Source organism: Notamacropus eugenii, chromosome 5, assembly GCF_028372415.1.
Source record: "Notamacropus eugenii isolate mMacEug1 chromosome 5, mMacEug1.pri_v2, whole genome shotgun sequence".
NCBI classification, from domain to species: Eukaryota; Metazoa; Chordata; class Mammalia; order Diprotodontia; family Macropodidae; genus Notamacropus; species Notamacropus eugenii.
In genome coordinates, this window is record NC_092876.1 from 22,402,117 (window position 1) to 22,423,777 (window position 21,661).

The 21,661-nt window shown below is 35.4% G+C and overlaps 1 protein-coding gene across 1 annotated transcript; it reads right to left on the minus strand.

Moving 5' to 3' along the window:
• Positions 1–10,155: 10,155 nt before the first annotated feature.
• Positions 10,156–14,285, minus strand: LOC140507397 (vomeronasal type-1 receptor 1-like). Its single transcript, XM_072615496.1, has 2 exons — positions 14,277–14,285; positions 10,156–11,175 (listed from the first exon to the last, which is right to left on the minus strand). Exons 1-2 carry the CDS (start codon positions 14,283–14,285, stop codon positions 10,156–10,158), a joined length of 1,029 nt encoding a protein of 342 aa, XP_072471597.1.
• Between the last annotated feature and the right edge of the window lie 7,376 nt (positions 14,286–21,661).

Sequence of the window (21,661 nt, forward strand, 5' to 3'; positions counted from 1 at the left end):
AAATACCACTAGCAGGAAACTGGTCAGGAAATGACTTCCTCCAGAAGGTTAGATTTTAGCTGAGGCATGAAGGAAATGAATACAATGAATCCAGAATGTGGGAGTGAGAAAGAGGAACTTTGCAGGGATGAGAAGTAGCCAGTGAAAATAGGGCAGTAGGGAAACAGAGTAGTGTCTTGTATGAGGACCAGCCAGTGGACTGCTGTACCTGGGGAACAGAGCCTATGTAGAATGGAGGTAGAAGAAGGCAGGAAAGGTACCAACCTGATGGGTCGTGAAGGACTTTAAAATCCAGATGGCATATTGTATATTTGATCCTGGAGCTTAGAAGCATGCACAAGAGTTCATAGAAGAGGTATGTAATATAAATGTAATTTGGAAAGATCATATTTAGGAACTGAGAGGAGGCTTTACTGGAGTAGGAATAGAGAAACTTTCATTTAACTGAACTAAAAGATGAGTAATAAATAAAGTATTAGAAAGAACTATATGCAACTATATACAGTTATAACAAAATGAGAAAAAATAAACAAGAACGATCAAAATTGAATATTCAGGGCAGCTACATGGCAAAGAGGATAAAATTCTGAAAACATTCAGGAAAACTGGAATTAAGATATCTCAGACACTAGTTTTGTGAAATTAGGAAGTTTCTCAACTACTTTCTGCCTAATTTTACTCATCTGTATAATGTGGGTGGCATTAGTACCTATGTTATGAAAAGTTCTTAGGATCAACTGAAATTTAAATGAAAATAAAGGAATTTACAAACCTGGTACTGGTAGATTATGAGAGAATTCTCTCTTATTTCCTTTAATGTGAAAAACACTAGCATTAAAAGAAGAAAATATTGATAATGAATGCACACTAAGATGCTTAAATAAAACAATTGTAGTCTTTCACTTTAATAGTGAATGAAAGAGACAGTGACAGACAGAGAGACATAAGTACCAGACTGAACTGAGAATCAAGAAAACCTGATCTGAAAGTTATGCCGAGAAATAGCAGCTGTGTAATCATCAGCAACTCACTTAACCTCTCCGTGCACGAGGCAGCACTCTAAGAGAATGAATTATTGTTTTCGTGGCAGTCAGCATCACATTCACTCAGAGATATGTAAATATTGAGTTACATATAATTATATCATATGTAATAAAATTGATTAAAAGCTATATGCTCAAATACAGTTATATGTAAATTATGCCTCATAACTACCATATATTTGTTATTATGTAATATTTACAAAGAAATTGTCACAGTCATAGGCTATATATAGATATGTAGATATATGTATACATATGTAATCACATACATACACACATATGAGACTCTGTGTGTGTTACAAACTCGGAGGCATAATGAAGCAGGTATGATGAATAACATTTGTAATGTCTGTCTCACAGAACACATATGGACCTGAAATGAAAAGAAATGATAATTGCAGAGCATTTCTCTGTCGTTTCAGTTCCTCAGGAATGTCACCATTTAATAGTTTAAATGCAGGCAGGCCAGACAGAGCTTGGACTGCATAAGAAGCTTTCCAGAAACATATCAAAAATACAATAGATTCTGGTGTAGTATTCTGTGGGTCAGAATAGGTATGTATGGCTGTGTGTGGGGGAGGGGAGAAGATGTGCTTCTTTATTAGGATTTTGAAAGGAAAGAGACTGAGACATTAAAGGCATGAAAGGCAGAAAATAGGACAAGAAATGATTCCGTCCGTGCAAATATTTTCAGTTACTTTCTCGTCACCCTCCCCCTGATAAATACTTCTTAAAATAAAAATCAAAACTTACTTATAAGTTTGAAATTTTTTTTCAGGATGAATATGAAAATATTTCCATACTCGCCATGGGGTCATTTCATGTGTCATTAAAGGAAAAAATCCCCCTATAATATGATCTCCATCCTTGTAGTGGGTAGGACCTAAATCTCTTTTCAGGAAACAGAGAGGAGATTCTTTTGGATGTATAGACTGAGGGAGCTGCAGCACCAGAAATAGAAAAAGAAGGGAGAACATCAGGAACACCTCCCTTTAAGCTTTAGAACCCAGACAAATAATAATCAGTCTAACATGGGTCTGTGATGTAGATCAGACGTCATCATAGCACAACTAGGATTATGAAGAACTTTCTAATGGTGAAACTGTTCTTCAGGGAAATATTTATTTTCCTTAGCAAAATATAGATTTCACTTTTCTTCCTGACACCTGCGAAGACAAAAGAAAAAGGAGTCATACCCTTGCCCAAGACAAGAGTAATGGGAAAAGAAGCAAGGATTATTTATAATGATTTGATGTTGCTTCTTTATTGCTCTAGGCATATTTATTGTAATGGATGGATAAGTTCCTCACCATCCTCCTCCTACTACTCCAGATGCAGTCAGCATGAGCCAAAGCAATAGGTACTCTGGGACTATCACTCTTTGGGGCTATGCACCTGAGTTCCCATGTGTGAGTGATAAACATGTTTTTCTTTTTCTCTGTCCAGGTCATCTAACCAGAATTCACTGGAAAAAAAGGACAGCTACCCAGGGATTTTTCTTGATGTGTAGCTATGTCCTAGTATATGTAAACGTATATCAGCAATCAAGATTCTTTCAATGACTCTGGGGCTGACATATTTTAGATTAGGTAGAAGTTTGTGTAAGATGATAAAGTCAGAATGTCAGGGACTGGAGAAAGTGCAGGATCTCCCCCACATTGTTCCAGCAGGAATCATGAAAGCTGTCATGCTGTCAGGGTCCAAGGTTTTCATTTTCTAAGTTCTAACTTATAATCTAGTTCTTCCACAGGGGTCTTTTTCCCACTTACCCTAGCGTTACAAATAAATTATTCCAAATGTCCCATCCTAAAAAGAGTAGAAATTGACAGACGCTCTGCGTGGACCTTCCTCATAATACCTGGTTAATGAGAAAAAAACTCTCAGAGATTCATCTGTGAGTGAATTGAATCAGTTTTATCTCCTTCCGTTTATCCACCTCCCAGCCAGGTTCTCAGAACTAGCCGCAATCATCACAATGTATTCACTTTTCAGTTCTTTTGCTAAAATAAAATTGCCTTTAATGAACTGGAGTATCCGAAGAGTAAGAATCTTGCTGATATTTAGGGTTTGAAGAATAAATGGCTTTAAACTTTAAGGAATCTGATAAAAGGAAAAAAATCACTGAGCACAGAGATACTTCTTAGAATGAGGACTTCATCATGTTTCATAGATTTTTTTTGTGATCATCGCAGATTTTTTTCCCGTGGATAGAGAAATCTTGCTGAATCTTTGCTTTGGAATATGCTGCCTTAGAACAGTGTGTCCGTGGGTTAACAAGCATATCACACGCCGTCTAGTACACCTAAGTGTCTCAATAAGGTCAATTTATTTACTTCTTTAATGTGAAAATGTTTTTAGTACTCTTATGATGGTCATCATTATTTAGGTAATTTGAAAGAAAGACTTGGGCTAAGTTATGTATCATGGGATTATTCCTAAAAACAATAAAACTGAGCTGAGAGAGATAAAAAGGAATAACTCTCTCACACAAATGAGGCAGGAAAGGAAGAACTGGTAACAGAAGAAGTAAGAGTGGGGGAGAGCAAGTAAATTCAATCTGATCTTGATTTTTTCCTTAGGAAAGTCATTTAAGAACTGTTCAATGTCTATTTCGGAAATAGGTTTGTTTAAATATTCTTTTTCCTCTTCTTTTAATCTAGGTTGCTTGTAGTGTTGCAAACATTCTTTCATTTCACTTAAATTGTTAAATTTATTGGCATATAATTGCAAAATAACATAATTTCTTTGATTAAACCATCATCAATTTACATTTACATTCCTTAAAAAAACTGTATTATTTATATATTTTTCTCTTTCATTATGAACTTAAGGATTAAACACAAAACATTTAAAATAAGATTGTATGTAAAACTACTATCTTCTAATATGCATAGATTTTTAAGCTGTATATTAAATTTAAAACAATGTTCTTTCTACTCCACTTATCTGCTTTTCATGATGTTGTTATCTATGAAGCAGGCTTTATGTTGCAAAATCTACATATAAATGTCCACACACATGCACATAAATAGATCAATTTATTTTGATATATACATATAAAATTGCATTTTGATTTAATCAGTTTATTCTATTTATTCTTATTTATTCTTTCAATGATTTTGTTACACCCAATTTTAGTAATGTAATTGTTAAAATACATAAAAGGAGAGGCAGGATAGGGTTCCTCCTGGGAAAGCTGTTGAAGATCTGCAGAAAAATCCCAAGAAGAAATTTGGTCCCTGTGAAACAGAAACACTTTTAGGCTAGGTTCACTGAAAGCACAATTTAAATATGGTGGTGCCACAATTAGGATCATCTAATATGTAGCAGTAGCAACACTAAACGAACTCAAGTTTTGGGAAATTATATATAAAAGAGAAAAGAACTGGGGTTCTGGCACGAAAATATCCTACCGAAAACTAAGCATAATACCGAATGAGAAAAAAATGGATATTTAATGAATTGCCAGAGTTTCAGGACTTTGTCCAAAACATAAAACCCACAAAAGTTATATTTCAAAGATTAATTATAAGGGTCTAAATAAGGAGAGACGCTTTACCTTTTATGTATGTAAAGTGTATGTCCACGATTTTTATTAGTAATTGGGTTGTTCATATAAAATCATATTATATATACTTCTATTTATCAGTTATATCTCTGGAGTTGAATAGACTCTTCCTCGTTGGTTCCCTTGCCCTTGATTTTTGTATTTGTAATTCTCAAAACAACTTAGTCATTTGAAATTGTTCTTAAAACATTATTGTTGTTACTGTGTACAAGGATTTCTTCATTCTGCTTATTTCACTCTTTGTTATTTCATTCAAGTCTTTCCATGTTTTTTTTTCCTCTCAAATCAATAAGATCATCACTTCTTGGGGACAGTGGTATTCCATAGCAATCATGTACCGTGACTTCTTCAACCATTTCCCAATTGACAACATCCCCACAATTTCCAGTACTTTACCATCACAAAGAGAGCTGCTTTTCATATTTTATAACGTATAAATTCTTTTTCTCTTTTCCTTGATCACCTATGGAAACAACTAATAGGGGCATTGCTGGGACGAATGGTATACACAGGGTTGTTTTTTTTTTTTAATACGTTGAGTATAAATTCAGATTGTTCTTTCAAATTGTTGGATCAGTTCACTGTTCCACCCACAGTGTATTAGTGTACCAATTTTTTCCACATCCCCTCCAACATTTGACATTTTCCCCTTTTGTCATTTTAGCATATATGATAAGTCTGAGATGGTACCTAAAAGTTGTTTTAATTTGAATTTCTCTAATCAGTAATGATTTAGAGCCCTTTTTCATATGACCATATATACCTTTGATTTCTTTTTTCAAAAAGCTCTCGTTCATGTCCTCTGACCATTTATCAATTGAGGAATGACTCATTCTTATAAATTTGAAAGAAAGTTCTCAATATATTTTAGATATGAAAACCTTATTGGAAGAACTGTCTAAAAATGTTATTTTTTCCAACTTTCTATTGTCCTTCTAATCTTATTTACATTGGTGAACCAACTTAATCTCAATAGAGTTTAGCCTCAAAGACATATATTTACTTTAGAAGCATCAGAAAATAATCATTCATTGAGCATCCATGGGAATTTGTATCACATAATTGCTTTGTTAAATTCTGATGACAGACTTATGCGACAGAATGAATTTTAAAAATCATTTGAGAAAGAAAAATAATAGAAGAAAAGAATGTGAAGTAAAGTATTTTTGTGTGATTTAAAAAAAACTTTCTGAGAATCTTATAACTTTTATATTTGTTAGTTAACTTATTGCAAATACATGAGAGTATTGATAATAACTATATTCAACCCTAAACATGATTAGTGTCACTTATTACATGAGGCAAATTACATTATTACATGAGTCCCAGTATTACATTACTGGGACTCTAATCTGATGTTCTTCTCATTTTGATTTCAGGTTCCTTGTGTCCTCCAGTCAGTGTTTCACTACTTCAAGAAAAATGCAGGTAGCTCAGTGGGAATGAGGCAGATGCATATGTGTCCCTCTCTGAAAAGGTGAGCAGGACAACTTTGGGAAGGGTAAGGTAGGAATATCTTTACTGTGTTTCCAATACAAGAAATCATCCCACTTCCTTAATTCTGACCTTAGCTATGGTACCTGTCATACACTTTGCTACTTCTACCATTCCTAAGTAGAATCAAGTGAATCTAATGATGATTTATCCTGTTTATACAATGTTGTAACTGGGGCCCTTGGGCTTAGGCCTTGAGGACCTAATGCTGCTATAATCATGTCCCTGCTTCTTTCTTTCATAGTAAATCTATCCAATCAGAGCAAGCTGAGTTTTAATATAATGTATGTAGGTGACGTAATATTTGAGAATCTCTGCATTGGTTTTGAATGCAGGCTGTTTTCAAAAAGTCTAAGATCATACTCATTTCCATACCCTAAATAGGTATATAGATATCTACTTGGCTTCTGATTGTACATAGTTACATACTGCTGTGTGAGATACGGTCCTTCAAATGTCTTAATATGGTATGAGAGTAATTAATCAATGAAGCAAAAGGTTGTGGGACCAAAATATAAATCTATTCATTATTTCAAGTTGAAATCATAAATTTCTTCAGTTTAGTCTTGAAGAAAAGAATTTCAGTACAACCAGTTTTCTCAAAAAATGATAACTTTTGAAATAACTTGTTACTAAAAGTCAATTTCATGTAGGTTTATTATTTAATGTGGGTTTAACAGTCTTGTTAGAGTACATCCTAAAGTACAGATTTGTCTTAGTATGAAACAACTTACTTGACCTAAACCTAAATTATATACAAAATTTGAAATTAAATAACTTAGTTTGTTAATTCTTTCTATCCCAGGACTCTTTTTTTTGTTATGATTAGAGTACAATTTATAACTTTTCAGTAAATCAGTTTGTGGATATTTTTATACAAAGTGTGTTCCTACATATGTTTTAATGTAAACATTAGATGCTTATCAGTTTCCACTCCTACTTATGGATGGACTGAATTAGAATTAATTAGAATTCATAAGCAAAAAAGTTACTAATTGAAACTTTTGGAATTCTAAATAACTGCAGAAAGAATTGAGTAAAAATTTTCGGAAACAACACAATCAAATTACTATACATGATCTAAAAGTTTTCAAAGTTTACATTCTGTGAACTTACCTAGGCTTTGATTTTTTTTAGTTTGTATTTCAATTTTTTTCAATACATCAAAACAACAGTTTGCTAATATATCACAGAAAGTGAATAATAATTGAGTCACTGAAAATTTAGAAAGACACCCTTAGGTATACTTTGGTAATTATCAAATCTTGAACCAGAAGAATTCTTTTGCAAGTCAGATTCTCATATTTTTTTTTAGATTTTTTTCTTTTGCTTATTGTTAGCAATGATTTTTTAAAAAAAATCAAGTTTAATTTGTTATACGGATTCTTTCATTTATCTTAGTCTGACTACACAGCATGACTATAGTGAAAATATACTCAATAGGAAAGTATATGTAGAATCTATACAGAATTGTATGCAGTCGTGGGGAGGGAGGGAGGTAGTGGGGGGCGGGTGGGGAGGGATAAAATCGCAATTGTATGGCAGTGATTGTTAAACATTAAAAAAATAAAAAAATAAAAAAAAATCAAGTTTAGTGTTTATGTAAAGATAGAAGCAGCAAGAGCTATTTAAGAACTTAAATTCTCTGCAGTTTCAGGTGAACTATAGGATTCTAATTTCATGATCTTCATATAGCTCTATTATTAATACTCTCAGAACCATATGATTTGAGCTGGTTTGAGCTGGTTATTGGAGAAGTAAAATTTAAGAGGCTGTTCTGGTTTGTGTTGAGGTCTGTTTTATAAAGGGTTGCAGCAAGAACTTCTAAGAATCTGCAAGAGATAAGGAACCAGAGAAACAGCTCTATTGAAGAGAATCTCCCTTCAGAGCTACTTTGAAGAGGAGACTTATTCCAGAATGTCCAAGAGGAGATTTCAGAGGACCAGTTGACTACATGGGGCTTCTGGGATCCAAGATGATATGTATGGATTAAATGGACATTGGGAGTAGATACTGGGATACAAGAAGACTTGATGTTAGTTAATGCTATGGGTCATTATTGTATTGCTTTAGGCTTTTACTTCTCAAGTATTTTTATTTGCCTAGTTTTTTCAGTTGTCTTGAGACATGTAACTCTCCCTTATAAATTTAGTGTTTGCTTTTAGACATGTTTACTATAACTTTTGCTATGCTTCATCAACTTTGTTCTTCTTTTTCAACTTTGTATTAGTTATTGTGTGAAAGCCTGTTTTGAACTTCCACCAGAAAAAAAAAAGCTATGTTAGAGTGCCCTACTCTTGAAAATTATTATGTAGATCTTCTAGGATTAGTCTAGAGATATATGATCTATGAGAGATATGTATCTCATTGATTGAAGGGGGAAAATGAAGTGATCAATAGAAATTTTGTATCATTTTCTTATTGATCCTATATAAAAATAGTTGATTTTGTCTCATAAGAGCTTTTGTAAATTGATAGCTCGAGATAGGTTCTTTGTCTCTGATATTAGTTCAGAATTTAACTGTCTCATAATGGGTTAATTTTGGAAACCTAACTCTCGTGCTCTTTATGGATCTGGTGTGGGTGATGTCTTTTGATTGGTGTATAAATTGGATTTAAGTGAGGCAGAGTTGCAAGAAGTTGTCAGTCTCACTCTCTCCTCCAGAGTCATCATAGTCCAGAGGCAGGACAAAGTCAAGATGACTAGGAATGGCTCAGGATGCACTGGATGACCTTGGCATCTTCCATGTCTAACCAAGCTCTAAGTGCTCCACATTGCCTGCTTCATCTGCTTTCATGGCCATTGGAACAAATTGTTCTCATCCACCCATTCCACCAGATGAAGTCTTCACTTGGTTGGAGTAGACACTCCCGTAATTCACCAATGAGTTTGAGAACCCTTAGTTACCCTCAACCTGGTTTGGCCTGTGTGACCAAAATGGTTTACCTGGGTGTGGCTGCTGCACATGCTGTGGCTTCCTGGAGCCACAGGTGAGAATTAGATGGAACAAGTGGACACCAAAGGTGGAAAGAGCCCTGAAAAGGGCTTGGCAGTCATCACATTAAAGGAACTGGTACTGGTCCTCCCTGAACACACCCTACATCCATTTACCGATCTATTCTTGCCTTAAGGAATTTAACTGACTTTGAGGAATGTGGGCGAACATAAGTAAGTCAGGGCTAGCATCTTTATCAAAGCAAGCTATCCTCCAAGGATGTCTGTTTTATTATCTTGCATCTGGATACTCAGGAGTAAAGGAGGCGATTCTTACTAACGCCTACGGCCAAACTTCAGGCCAATAACATTTTCCCCTGAGCCTCAGGTCTGAAACCAGTTATGTTGTCCTCAACCCTATGATGTCATCTGTCCTGTCCTGTTCTTTGTTCTGTACTCACCCAAAACCTATAAAAGGGGAATCATCCTTTTGTTTTCGGTCTTTGGCATAAATGGAGGAAACCCATTTGCCCATTTACTGACAGACAGCATGTCCCTGTTAATAAATGTAATCTTCCTCAGAGGATTGCCTCAGTTCACACTTTTGTTAAATTTCACCTGTGACAATGCACGAGTTACATCAGTGTTGATGAAGTGCAAGATTCAGAAAACCTTCTGCTTCTTTCTTCTTAAAATATTTCTCACATATCCTTGTACATTACGGGTGAAGCATAAACCTTTTCCTTTACTTCAAACATAGAAGCAATTGATAGACATTTCTCCACTGTTCCTCCATTGTCAATACAAATTGTTATTCTCAGGTTCTCATTGGGTTCCATTACAAACACATTTTCTAAAGTAGAATCAGAATACTTAATAAGTGTAACAGGAATGAGAATTCAGAACGTTCTCAACGAAGTAACACAATGAGCTGAACAGTAAAAGAATATCCGGATAAACCAAATGTAAAGTATTTTTCAAATATTATAGCTCTATATGAAATACTAGGCATTAGGATGGTGATTAAGAGTATCACTGGTGTCACTCATAGGGATATTATAGGTTCTAAACTCTATAATTCCTTGATCTTTTTGAAAGCTGCCCTCATCAGTTTCTCAAATATATCTGTTTGGAAGAGTGGAAACAGAAGATTGGGCAATGAAACACCCAAGGAAAAGAGAGTCTTGAGATCTTTTCTTTTCCCAAAGTGAGCAGAAGAAATAGAGAATTTGGGTGTCACAAGTGATAAGCACAAATGGGCTGAAGGCTGGATAACATGCAGCCAAGAGAGCTGATGTGGAAATCAACCACTGATCATACTTATCAGACTGAAAGAGATGGAATGATAAAAGGGAATTCACTGAATAGAAGGAGACATACATGCTCACCAACACCAAGATGGTGTAGGTGGCTCTAATCTCAGGTGACTTTCTCGACAATTGCCTGGAGCTGTGAATATGCTGGACTTGTTGATGGTGTCTTTGTAGAAGAAGCATGAGGTAGCCACTGGTCATGATCATAAATCCCACACATAGGAAATCAGGAATAGAGTACACAATTAAAAACTGTAAGACTTTAAATGAGGCTGCAGCAAAGCCTGAACAGAATCCCATATTCCACAACCTTGTGTTGTTACTGCTTTCTGTAAAGTTTTGCATATTCATGAACATAAAGGTATTTATCAATAAGTGTAGGCTCCAGCAGAAGAGACATAATGGAAAAATGCACTTTGAGGCATGGGATTTGAGTTCTGGACATATGGAAAAAGAAAAGGGACTGATGGTGATCATCTGAAAACTGCTAAACAGGCAGGTGATGCTGACAGAAAGATTATGAGCCACTCGGTGGAGGAAAATAATCAGTTTACACCCAACACTATCCAGGAAATTTTTTAGCCCCAAACCAACCATTGTCTGAGGGACTCCCTTGGAAATTAGCACTATGGAGTTGGCCAGGGCCATGTGAAAATACATGGAGTCTATGGGCCTCAACCGTCTGCCAGCTAGGAGAGTAATGGTAAAATGGCAAAGTAGGAAGATGTTTCCCAGTAGACCAGCTCCTGTCTGCATGAAGAAAACCATACCTAGAACTAAGTCAAGAAAAATAATTCTTTCACTGAATGAAGTAAAATTATTCTCAAAGCCAGAGAGAGAAGGAAAAAGAAAGAAAGCAAGAAAGTTTTCCAACATTCCTGGAGACCATGTGCTATTAAGAATGAGTAAGAATTGTGATACTTAACGTGATTCACATTTTTTGAATTTTCCTTCAGTAGTAAGCAGAGGACAGATGCCTAAATACTAGAAAGTTATATAGGTGAAACATCACAATTTCACCAAGCTATTAAATGTCTTTTTTTCAGTCAATAACAGTGATAATGAGGCTGGGAAAATGAATGCTCAATTTTAATCCAAAGGTCTAGAATAGAAATACATTTAATACAATCCATTATTGAAATAGCCTAAATTTTAATAAAAAGGAAAAATGATAGAATTGAATACATTATTGAGAAAAAAATATATCTAATACCTAATATAAAGAAAGTTTAATGGAAATACAATGTATCATTTAAGTAAACATGGAAGGGAAATGTGTATTATTCATATTCTGGGACAAAAGTATGTAGATATATTTAAGAATGAAGAAATCCTATGCTATACTTAAGATCGTATTGCAACAAATAAATTGGTTGGTTGCTTGGTTGGTTTGTTCTCCTTAATTCTCAAAGAGTACCAAAATGACCTCACTATGCTGGAGTCAATTAATAATGTTTCTGACCTTAGTTGATCATTATGAGCTTGGAATGTTCTACCCCATGTGAGGCACAAATAGTCCATGTGAACATTTGGGGTGAACTCTAATTTTGAACAACTTGGGTTTCCTTTGAGCTGTTTCAATTCTGCTTTGTTCATTAAGCACACCACCTTCTCTGATATGGGCACACCATGCTAAGGTGTCCTGTGCCAGTGTCTGCCATGTCACACAATCAATTCCAAAGTTTTTAAATGAGACTTTGAGAGCAAATACATAATGGTTCCAAGGAAAATAAAGCTCAATTAAAAGTAAAACTTTTTAAAAAAGAGGTGACAAATGCCCCAGTAAAGGATGAATTGTAAAATAATATCAGATTCCACCCAACATCAGGAACACAAACATCATATATAAAACTTGCTAGAATATGAAATGGAAAATTGATTTAAAATTATCATACTGAAAACTTATAAAAATAATATGAAATTTAGAATGAGAATGTTGTTGAGTATTGCATTGAATAAACAGAATTATGCACCCACAGAAAATGGGGTAAACAGTCAAAATAGCAATAGAAATTAAGGATAATAAAACAATTCAAACAAAAATAAGAGCTGATTATAAAAAGAACAACATGGAATGAAGAGTAACTCCCCAAAACATTTTTCTTTAACAAAAGAAAACTTAAATGACCAGATATTGAAAGGAGAAAGGGTAGATAAGAGCAGGATTAAAAAGAAAGTTATATATTTCAATATAAATATATTCAATATAAATAAATAAATATTTCAAGAAATTTGACAATTTAAATAAATTTGATAGTTTTAGACATTCACAATGCAAAAGTTCACATGATAAGTAGTAGATGACCTATGCAGGCTGATTATACAGTTATTTGGCTTAATGAGATTGCTAGATTAATTTATAGATTGAAAGCAATAGTGTTCAAAAGTTATTAAGCCACTTGATAAAATTATATCATATCAAAATTCCTATAAAGACAATGGGGAGAAGTATCAAGAAAATATAGAAGTTAAAAAGGAACAGAAAGAAGAAGAAATCAGGGGCATTAAATTACAATGGTGTGTGGGGAATCAGTAGATGGATTTTTTTTCTTATTAAAGAGCACATGTAGAAAGAGTATGATATTTGGATTCAAAATTAAGTTATTCACTTCCTTCTTATATAACATGCTACAAATGATGTGACACTGAACAACCCATTCTAGCCTTACCTTCTTCATATATACCCCACATAGTTTCTGGTTGATATATAAATGCTTTCCCCCTTTTCTCTCATCATTAAAAAATGAATGGGTTGAAGAAAATTCTATCAAACTGTCTTCTGGATCCAAATCTCATTATCTTATACAACTGATGGCATGAGATGTATAAAAAAGATTGAGAGACATAATTTCTGGGTAATTAATCATTTTTTATTGATTGTGGCTAATAAACAATAAATAAAAGGATGGTCATTTGACCTTCTCTCATAAATCAAAGATGGATCATGACAGCCCCTTGACACTTACATGCTATTAGAAGAGTGGGTATTCCTCACAGGCAGCAATCAACTCTGATTGGTCAACAACTAATAAGAGAATGAATATTGTGATGAGAGATGGGCTTATTCTAGTGAGGGTCTGGGGGAACATAACCCTGATCACTCTTGGAAAAGAGACTTATCTCTACCTAGAGCACCCCTACCTGGGGCAATCTAAACAAACAGTGTCCACTTCCACTCAGATCTCTCTGACCAGAACACAATGAGCTGGAATTCACCTAGACTAGAACCTCTTTACCTTTGGATATAGTTTTCCCAATTGGGTGGGGTCAGAACAACATTGAGAAGAATGTTAAACCCAATCTCATTATTAGTGCTGTTCTTGAGAGACTGATTTGACCCAGTAGAAAATGACTAAATAAGAAGGAAAAAATCATGAATCTCCTTAGTAGTAATTGGTTATTAACATAAGAGAGAAATAATCATTTCTCCCAGGCAAAAAAAAAAGAAAAAAGAAAAGAAAACATGGAGAGGCTTTTCTGCATTATTTTCTAATAAAAATTTATCTTTATTTCTCAAGTAGAGTGTAATTTTTTGAAAGTAAACATTCTTGTATTTCTATCTTTTTATTACCATCAACTACTAGACAAGTCACTCTTCCATCTTCCATTTACACAGACAGCATGAGTCCCTATAGAATGTCTCTCCTGAGTTATTTAGGGATTATTCTGAGGGGTTGGACTTTTCTAGGATAATCATGAGTCTAAATTGACTGTGGTCTTTATAATAAACCAATTGAGACATGTCACTTACATTTTAGAAAAGAGACTTCTTAAGAAGGTATAACAAAAATTAATAATGAAAAGAATCCATATCATACCGGTATCTTTCTAGAGATACCATTGCCCCCAGTGACTCTGCTAAAGACCCCATTTTTAGGTGGAAACTCTGAAGGCAATGATGGATCTTCCAGTCACCTGACTACTGTCTTCATTAACCTAAGGTCACCTAAGTTCAGTAAAGAAGAAACACAAGAGAAATAGAAGTAATATGTGCTCCCAGAACAGCTGTTCATGAGGTGGGACAGAACAGCTGCAAAAACTTCCCATTCACCAACTCATATTAGGGCAGCTTCCTTCACTGCTAGAAAAGAATGTTCCTCTTGTATGTAAACCTTTTTTGCATCAACACCTCTTGAGCCATTAGTGTTGATGATCCGTCAATGAATGAGGAGACTTTATACCACAGGCACAGGACTCTCAATTACACAATTTCTAGAGAGAAACTCCCCAAATCTCGACTTATTGGAATTAGTGCAGAAAAGGGATTTCAGTGTGTTCTCTATAACCTACGAAAAAGGGCCAGTGTGAGTATTCTCTAAGGATGGAGTCGGTTCCATTGGTCAGTTTTATTACTTTAACTCTTAATTTTTCAAATTGAATTATAGGTGGTGGAAAAATATGATAGAGCACAAAACATAAAAAAAGTTTTGGTCTGTCCATCATACTTACAATGTACCGCATTTGGTCAACAATCTTCAGGTTTTTGTTAAATAATTAAAAGACTATATCTCTCAATTTCATTGGGAGAAAAGCTGCAGATTTAATTTTACAAAGTGACATATGTGTTAATATACAAATACTTATATAAGCATTGCTGTAAATGAACTATCAAATTAGAAACAAGAGGTAGAAAAAGATAAGGAGAAGGGGGGAGGGAGGATGGGGAGAGAGAGAGAAAGAGAGAGAAAGAAAGACACAGACAGAGAGAGAAAGACACAGAGAGAGACAGAGAGACAGAGATAGAGAGAGAGAGCTCGGTGTATAGTTATATGCAACTGTCTTCATTTCTTATACTCTTAAAAAGTAATACTAGTGAATAAAAATCACACATTTTTTCATGAAAAACAGTCAAAACAGACTCCGCGTTATAATTTGGAAATTCACACTGAGTCCTAAATAGAATTATCATAGTTTAAAATGTCATCAATTTCTACAGAAGGGAAAAGAGAGTCTCTCTCTCTCTCTCTCTCTCTCTCTCTCTCTCTCTCTCTCTTTCTCTCTCTCTCTCTCTCTCTCTCATAGACATATAATTATATCTTTTGAAATCTTTGAATCTTTCTTCTAAAGAGTTCTCATTTTTTCCACCCTTCTCCTTTGGATGATCAAAATACAGGTAAATGGAAGTCTTGTCAAAATTACCAATCCACAATATAAACAGATATTGTTGACAGCATATATGCTATGACAAATACAAATAAATTTAAAAAAAAACACAGCCTTGATTTCTTTTGCTTTACATAGAGGCTCATGGCTGAAAATTATTTATTATAATTCTAAATTATTATGACCAGGGGTGATATTGACATTGATATTAGACAAACAAAAGAAAAACAAAAGAAATAGAAACATAATAAGATAACAATGAATAGATAGTTGCCTCAAAGAAAAAATCAGTGAACAACTCATCCCTTTGGCTGACCATATTCATTTTAAAAATTGTGAAAATAGGGAAAGGGTCCCACATGTACATGGGAAAGGGTCCCACATGTACAAAAATATTTATAGCAGCACTCTATGTAGTTGCCAAAAACTGGAAGTCAAGGGGATGTCCATCAATTGGGGAATGGCTGAATAAATTATGGTATATGAATGTAATGGAGTACTATTGTGCCATAAGAAATGATGAACAAGAAGACTTCAGAGAGGCCTGGAAGGACTTATATGACCTGATGCTGAGTGAAAGGAGTAGAACCAGGAGAACTTTATGCACAGCAACAACCACAGTGTGTGAGAGTTTTTTCTGGTAGACTTAGATTTTTGTAATAACACAAGAACTTCTTACCAAAAAAAAAAAAAAAATCCCAATGGAGGATCTCAAGGCAAAATGCCTGCCACACTCAGAGAGAGAAATATGGAAGTCACTCACATATTGTAGCAGATCATGTTTGTGTATGTGTATGTGTTTGTGTATCATGTTCTGATTTGTTATACGATTTCTTTCATTTATCTTAGTCTGACTACATAGCATGACTATAGTGAAAATATACTCAATAGGAAAGTATATGTAGAATCTATACAGAATTGTATGCAGTCGTGGGGAGGGAGGGGGGGAGGAGGGGGTAGGTGGGGGGGATAAAATCACAATTGTATGGCAGTGATTGTTAAACATCACAAAATTAAAAAAAAAAGTTTTGTTTACACTATACTGTAGTCTATTATGTCTAAAAAAATGTACATACCTTAACTAAAAAAATACTTTATTGCTTAAAATAAACCTATCATCTGAAAAAAAAAATTGTGAAAATAGGTCAATTTATTCAGTTCAAGTGACCTTATATCTTTCTGCTACTAAATGAAATCATCCGCGATATTCCTATACCAGATATAGCAAACAAAAGATTAAGAATTTTTTAGACAATCCTGAATAGCCCATTCAGGATGGCTATAAAATGTTTCATCTAAATTCCAATGTACTGCCAGGGTTGGGCCTACTGTGTTCATTACTCATGTCTACTTTATCCGCACACTAAACTAGAGTCTCTGTCTGAAAAGTTCACCTTAACTTTAGTCTAGTTTACCCTTATTGTAGGCTGGAACCACCATGACAGGGCCACCTTGAAAAGACCAACATAATAAGCCCCATAGGAAAACCTATGCCCAGATTTTCTCTCAGGAACCTGGGAGATTTTCTTTCAGTAAGTAATCACTGTTCATACTCACCTGCTCCCAAAGGCAGATTTCTATAATTTTCTCTTAATTACTTTAAAGTAATTTTGGCTTAAAAATTTTGAAGTTGCATCACTCAAGGTAAAAGATTTTAAAGGGAAAGTGATCCTTACTTCTCCAGAGAACAAAAAGGTTAAACTGAAGCAGGAAAGTCTGGCAGGGATAAGAAATCTCACCTAGATGGTTCACCTCCAATGTGCTGGTTTCATTTTGATCCATAGGTGGCCTCAGAGGAATTGTAGTCAGTCAATTTCTAAATTGTTGGGGAAATTTTCACCAGAGTTCCATTAGAAACAAAAGGGAATCTCACTGACTAGCTGGATTGGCTAATTTGAAGTAAGTAATTTCAGAGATCACCTGAAAAGGAAACAACACATTCATTTGAAACTACCTTGGATGCTACTCACTGGAAAGTGATTCTCCAATGCAAAAACTCATCTTTCTTTAAATTGAATTTGGGTCCCAATATTCAACCCTTATTGGAAAGCTTACATAGCCAATAAACAGCATTGTACAGAGACTGTAATCCAATACTAATACTTTTCAAAAAAGGGGAAATAAAAGGGGAAAAGGTTTTATCAGCCATTTGGTATTCAGAAAAAAAAATAAATATCACTGGTAAGTAGAATAATCTTTGTTCAAGGAAAGAAAAGGGAAGGTGAACTTATAGAAACTTCTACTACTGTTTTAAATTCAGTCTATTCAAGGGTGGTAAAATTAAAAAAAAAATGGCATTCCATTTTGCTTCAGTAATGGAGGCCACCTGTATTGATTTTTTTTCCCTTATCCTTTTGAAAGTTGGGCTAGATGACTCATCAGGTCACTTCCCATTCTATATCTATGAATCAACAAGGATTAAAATAGAATTTAAGAAACATTCCTTCCTGAATCTATACTCAATGGGCCTATGAAAAGAAAGGCTGTAGATATGATGAAAGTGAGGTTTGAGATTGAATAGATACCTGCAAAATGTGTACAAGGGTCTATGAGGGGTGCCAGAAGCAAGAGGACTAATCAGGAGACAGTGCAGAAGCCCAGATGTGCTGAAATGGGGGCTTGGATTAGGAGGAAAAACCTCCACAGAGTCTCACAAGGATTCTGAGGGGACATACCAGTGCCTCCTTAAGAGTGCCTTCCCTTTGGCAGCAAATGGAGGATTTGGATTCCACCCTGCCTCCACTTTTATCTGCAGGAAGAGAGGTAATACTCTTATTCTAAGTCCCTGACTAAGAATAATATGTAAGAACCCACTCACCAGACTGATCTCTTCTGCTGAGGTGCAGAACTGGGCTCTGTCACTCAGAGAATGGATCTGGGAGGGGGCAGAAAGCAGTCAGTTATACACTCAAGATTCTGTCTGCCTCCAGAGGTGCAATTATCTTGTCAGCTGAAAGACAAGGAACATTGACTTTATGGGATCTCAGGAGTGTCACTGAAGGTTTGAGTTTTGTCCCAGATGCAAATCATCAGTGCCTATTTTCATTGATTAATGATAATACACCCATCAAAAATAAGTCACTGATAATGAGTATGGGCAAAAAGCAATACTTTAAGAAATACAACTGGGAGCATCTTGAGAGAAAAACTTTTGCAGGTTCCCTGGAAGAAAAGGATGTAGGAGTTCAACAACATAGCTGAGGGATGGAGATGAGGGGAACAACGAAACCCAGTTGAGGGCATCTTCAGGGTTTTTCTTGGGGCTGTGCTGAATTTTCAAGCCTTTCCTGAGGTTTCTCTCCTGAAAATCTCTCCCATTTGTTTCAATCCTTCTCCTACCATGTCAATCTCTATGACGTCCTACATAGGGTCGTTAAAGATGCTGTATGTCTTCACCTGACCATACAAATTATAGCTCAAATTTCTCAGTTTTCAAAACATCCTTAACCCAGTGACAGAAAACACTATTCATAAAGCCAAACCTTTGATTTGAGGAACAGAGGGGGAGAAGTGATCCACTCCAACAGTAACAATTCCCCCTCTCCCTGCCCCATGGAGAAATCTGAAATGGAAAGTTTGTAGAATTTAAAAATAGAATATGTTCCACAAACTTAGGTCTGAATTGATATAATAGCCTGATTCTGACCAAGGCAGCTAATTTGAGTCTTACTTTTCTCATTTATAAAATTGGTTTAACGTCATCTGAGGTACCTCATAATGAGAGCATAGTAGGAGAATGGAAACAGGAAGTGTCTGAAGTGAGAGTGCCTGGGTTCAAATTCTCACTTTGATATATATGACCTGTGTGACTATCAGTGATTCACTTAATCTCTCAGAGAGTCATTTTCTTTATCATCAAACCTAACCTTCCAGATTTTTTCATGTCCACTTTAGAAGTCTGGGCCAGTGATTGTCACCCTTTCTTCCCTCCCACTTCCAGTAATCATATATATATATATATATATATACACACACACACATACACACATATATATATACACATATACATTCATATATGTATGTATATATATAATTATATATATATATAATGTGTATATATATATATATATATATAACGTATATAAGTATATATTGTTTATGTTTTGACTTCCTCCATTAGAATGCATGTTTCTCAAGGGCAGAAAGTATCTCATTTTGCTTGTGTAAGAACCCCAGGCAAGGCATTAGCTTGCTCCCTTCAGAGTTACATTTCCTCCCAGTTTGGGAATAAAAGAAACCAATGTCAGATCAAATGAGATATTTACAAAGGAGTTACTACACTGCTTGTCATATTCCAAATGACACAAATTTGAATGATGATTATTATTACCATTGTTTTTGTTTTTGTTACTAGATATGACTTCCAATAGGAAGGCTGAGGTCTTTTGCTTTCTAAAACAGTGGAATCTTGGGGAACGCTCGAGAGAGGAGAAAAATGAGAGTAGAAGGAAGAGGAGGAAGTCATCCCATGGTAACACAGTAACTGTCGTAGAGAGTAACTGTGATATCTGCAGTTCCCATCTTCAAGACCATGATCTATGACCCCTCTGAGGAGAAGGAAAGATGTGTATGACTGTAGCAGAAGGCCAAAGAAGAAACAAAAGTATAAAAGGAATGGACAGTCTTTTCCCTGCTCCTGCTGCTTGTCCCTTCATAAGTATGTGCTTTTATTTTTTTTTTTAAAGATCTCTTATTGATCATGAGCTAAAATAGACTGAAGAAAGGAGATTGTGGATCAAGTACTTCAAAAGAGCACAAACACTCACAGGATTCAAAGTCAGGCAGTTTATTACTAACAAACATGCAAGTGTGGGACTCTCTAGGCCTTAAACCCCACAAATGGTGAGCAGGGCTTCTGGTGGGATACATACATAGAGTGATAGCTCAGACCTGGGTCTCTACCCTTATATCTGATTGATAGTATTTGCCAGGTTGCTTGATTGTTGTCCTTCGTTCTCAGAGAGGACCAGAATGAAATCACCATGATAAAGTGATGTTTCAGTGTGTCTGACTGGGGCTGATCAGACCAAACTGAGTTCAGAATGCTCTACCACAAGTTGGACACAGATAATCCATGTGAATATTTGGGATGGGTACATCCTATGTTTACTTTGTACTATCTCAATTTTACTTTGCTAATAGAGCACAAGTACCCTTTCTGATATGGGAATTCCATGCTAAGCAGTCCTGTGCTAGTGTCTCTCATGTCACACAAACAAATCCAAATTTCTTGAGAAAGACCTTGAGAGTGTCCTTGTATCACTTCTTCTGACCACCATATAATTCCCTGCCCCATGTGAGTTCTCTGTAAAAGTCTTGTGGCAAAGTGTACATTTTGCATTCTAACAACATGGCCAGCCATTCAGAGTTGCATTCTATGAAGTATATTTTGAATTCTTGGCAGTTCAGCTCAAGCATGGACTTCAGTGTCTGGTATCTTATCCTGCCAGATGATCCTCAGAATCTTCCTAAGACAGTTCAGATGGAAACAATTCAGTTTCCTGGCATGTCGCTGATAGACTGTTCATGGTTCACAGGCTTATAAAAATGAGGTCAGCACAATGGCTCTGTAGACCTTCAGTCTGGTAGTCAGTCATTCCTATACCTCTTGTCTTCCAAACTTTTCTTCAGAGCCTCCCAAACACTGAACTAGTCATAGCAATTCATGGATCAGTCTCATTATCAATGTGTACAACTCTGGAAAGAATACTACCAACGTAAATAAACTTATCCACAGCATTCACACTTCTCCTGTTGTTGTAACCTACAGGGATTGAGGAAGAGGGACTTTAGGAGGAGTCAATCAATGGGTGACCTACAGTGCAACTCCTGTTAATGGATAACAATGTGATTGTGATTATAAAAATTGGTCGATTTTCCCTAACCAAATAAAATGAAGGTTTTGTAATATTAATGCAACAAGAAGATCCTCCTTATCTATTAATGGGCCTATGTGACCACATGTGCTCAATCATGGATGTTTTGCTGCTTTGAAGTCTGGCCCAGCTGTGATACATCCCAAGTCACATAAAGGGAGAGGAATTTGCCTAAAGCAGAACTTTCTCGGGGGAGAAACTTGCTTATGAGGAGGCTTGCTTGTAAAAGTCTTTCACACCTTTTTATACTAAAGTAATTAAGCACTGACTCATGAGGTTTATGATGCCTTCTGGTTCTGAAAGTGCATATATATATATGTATATATATA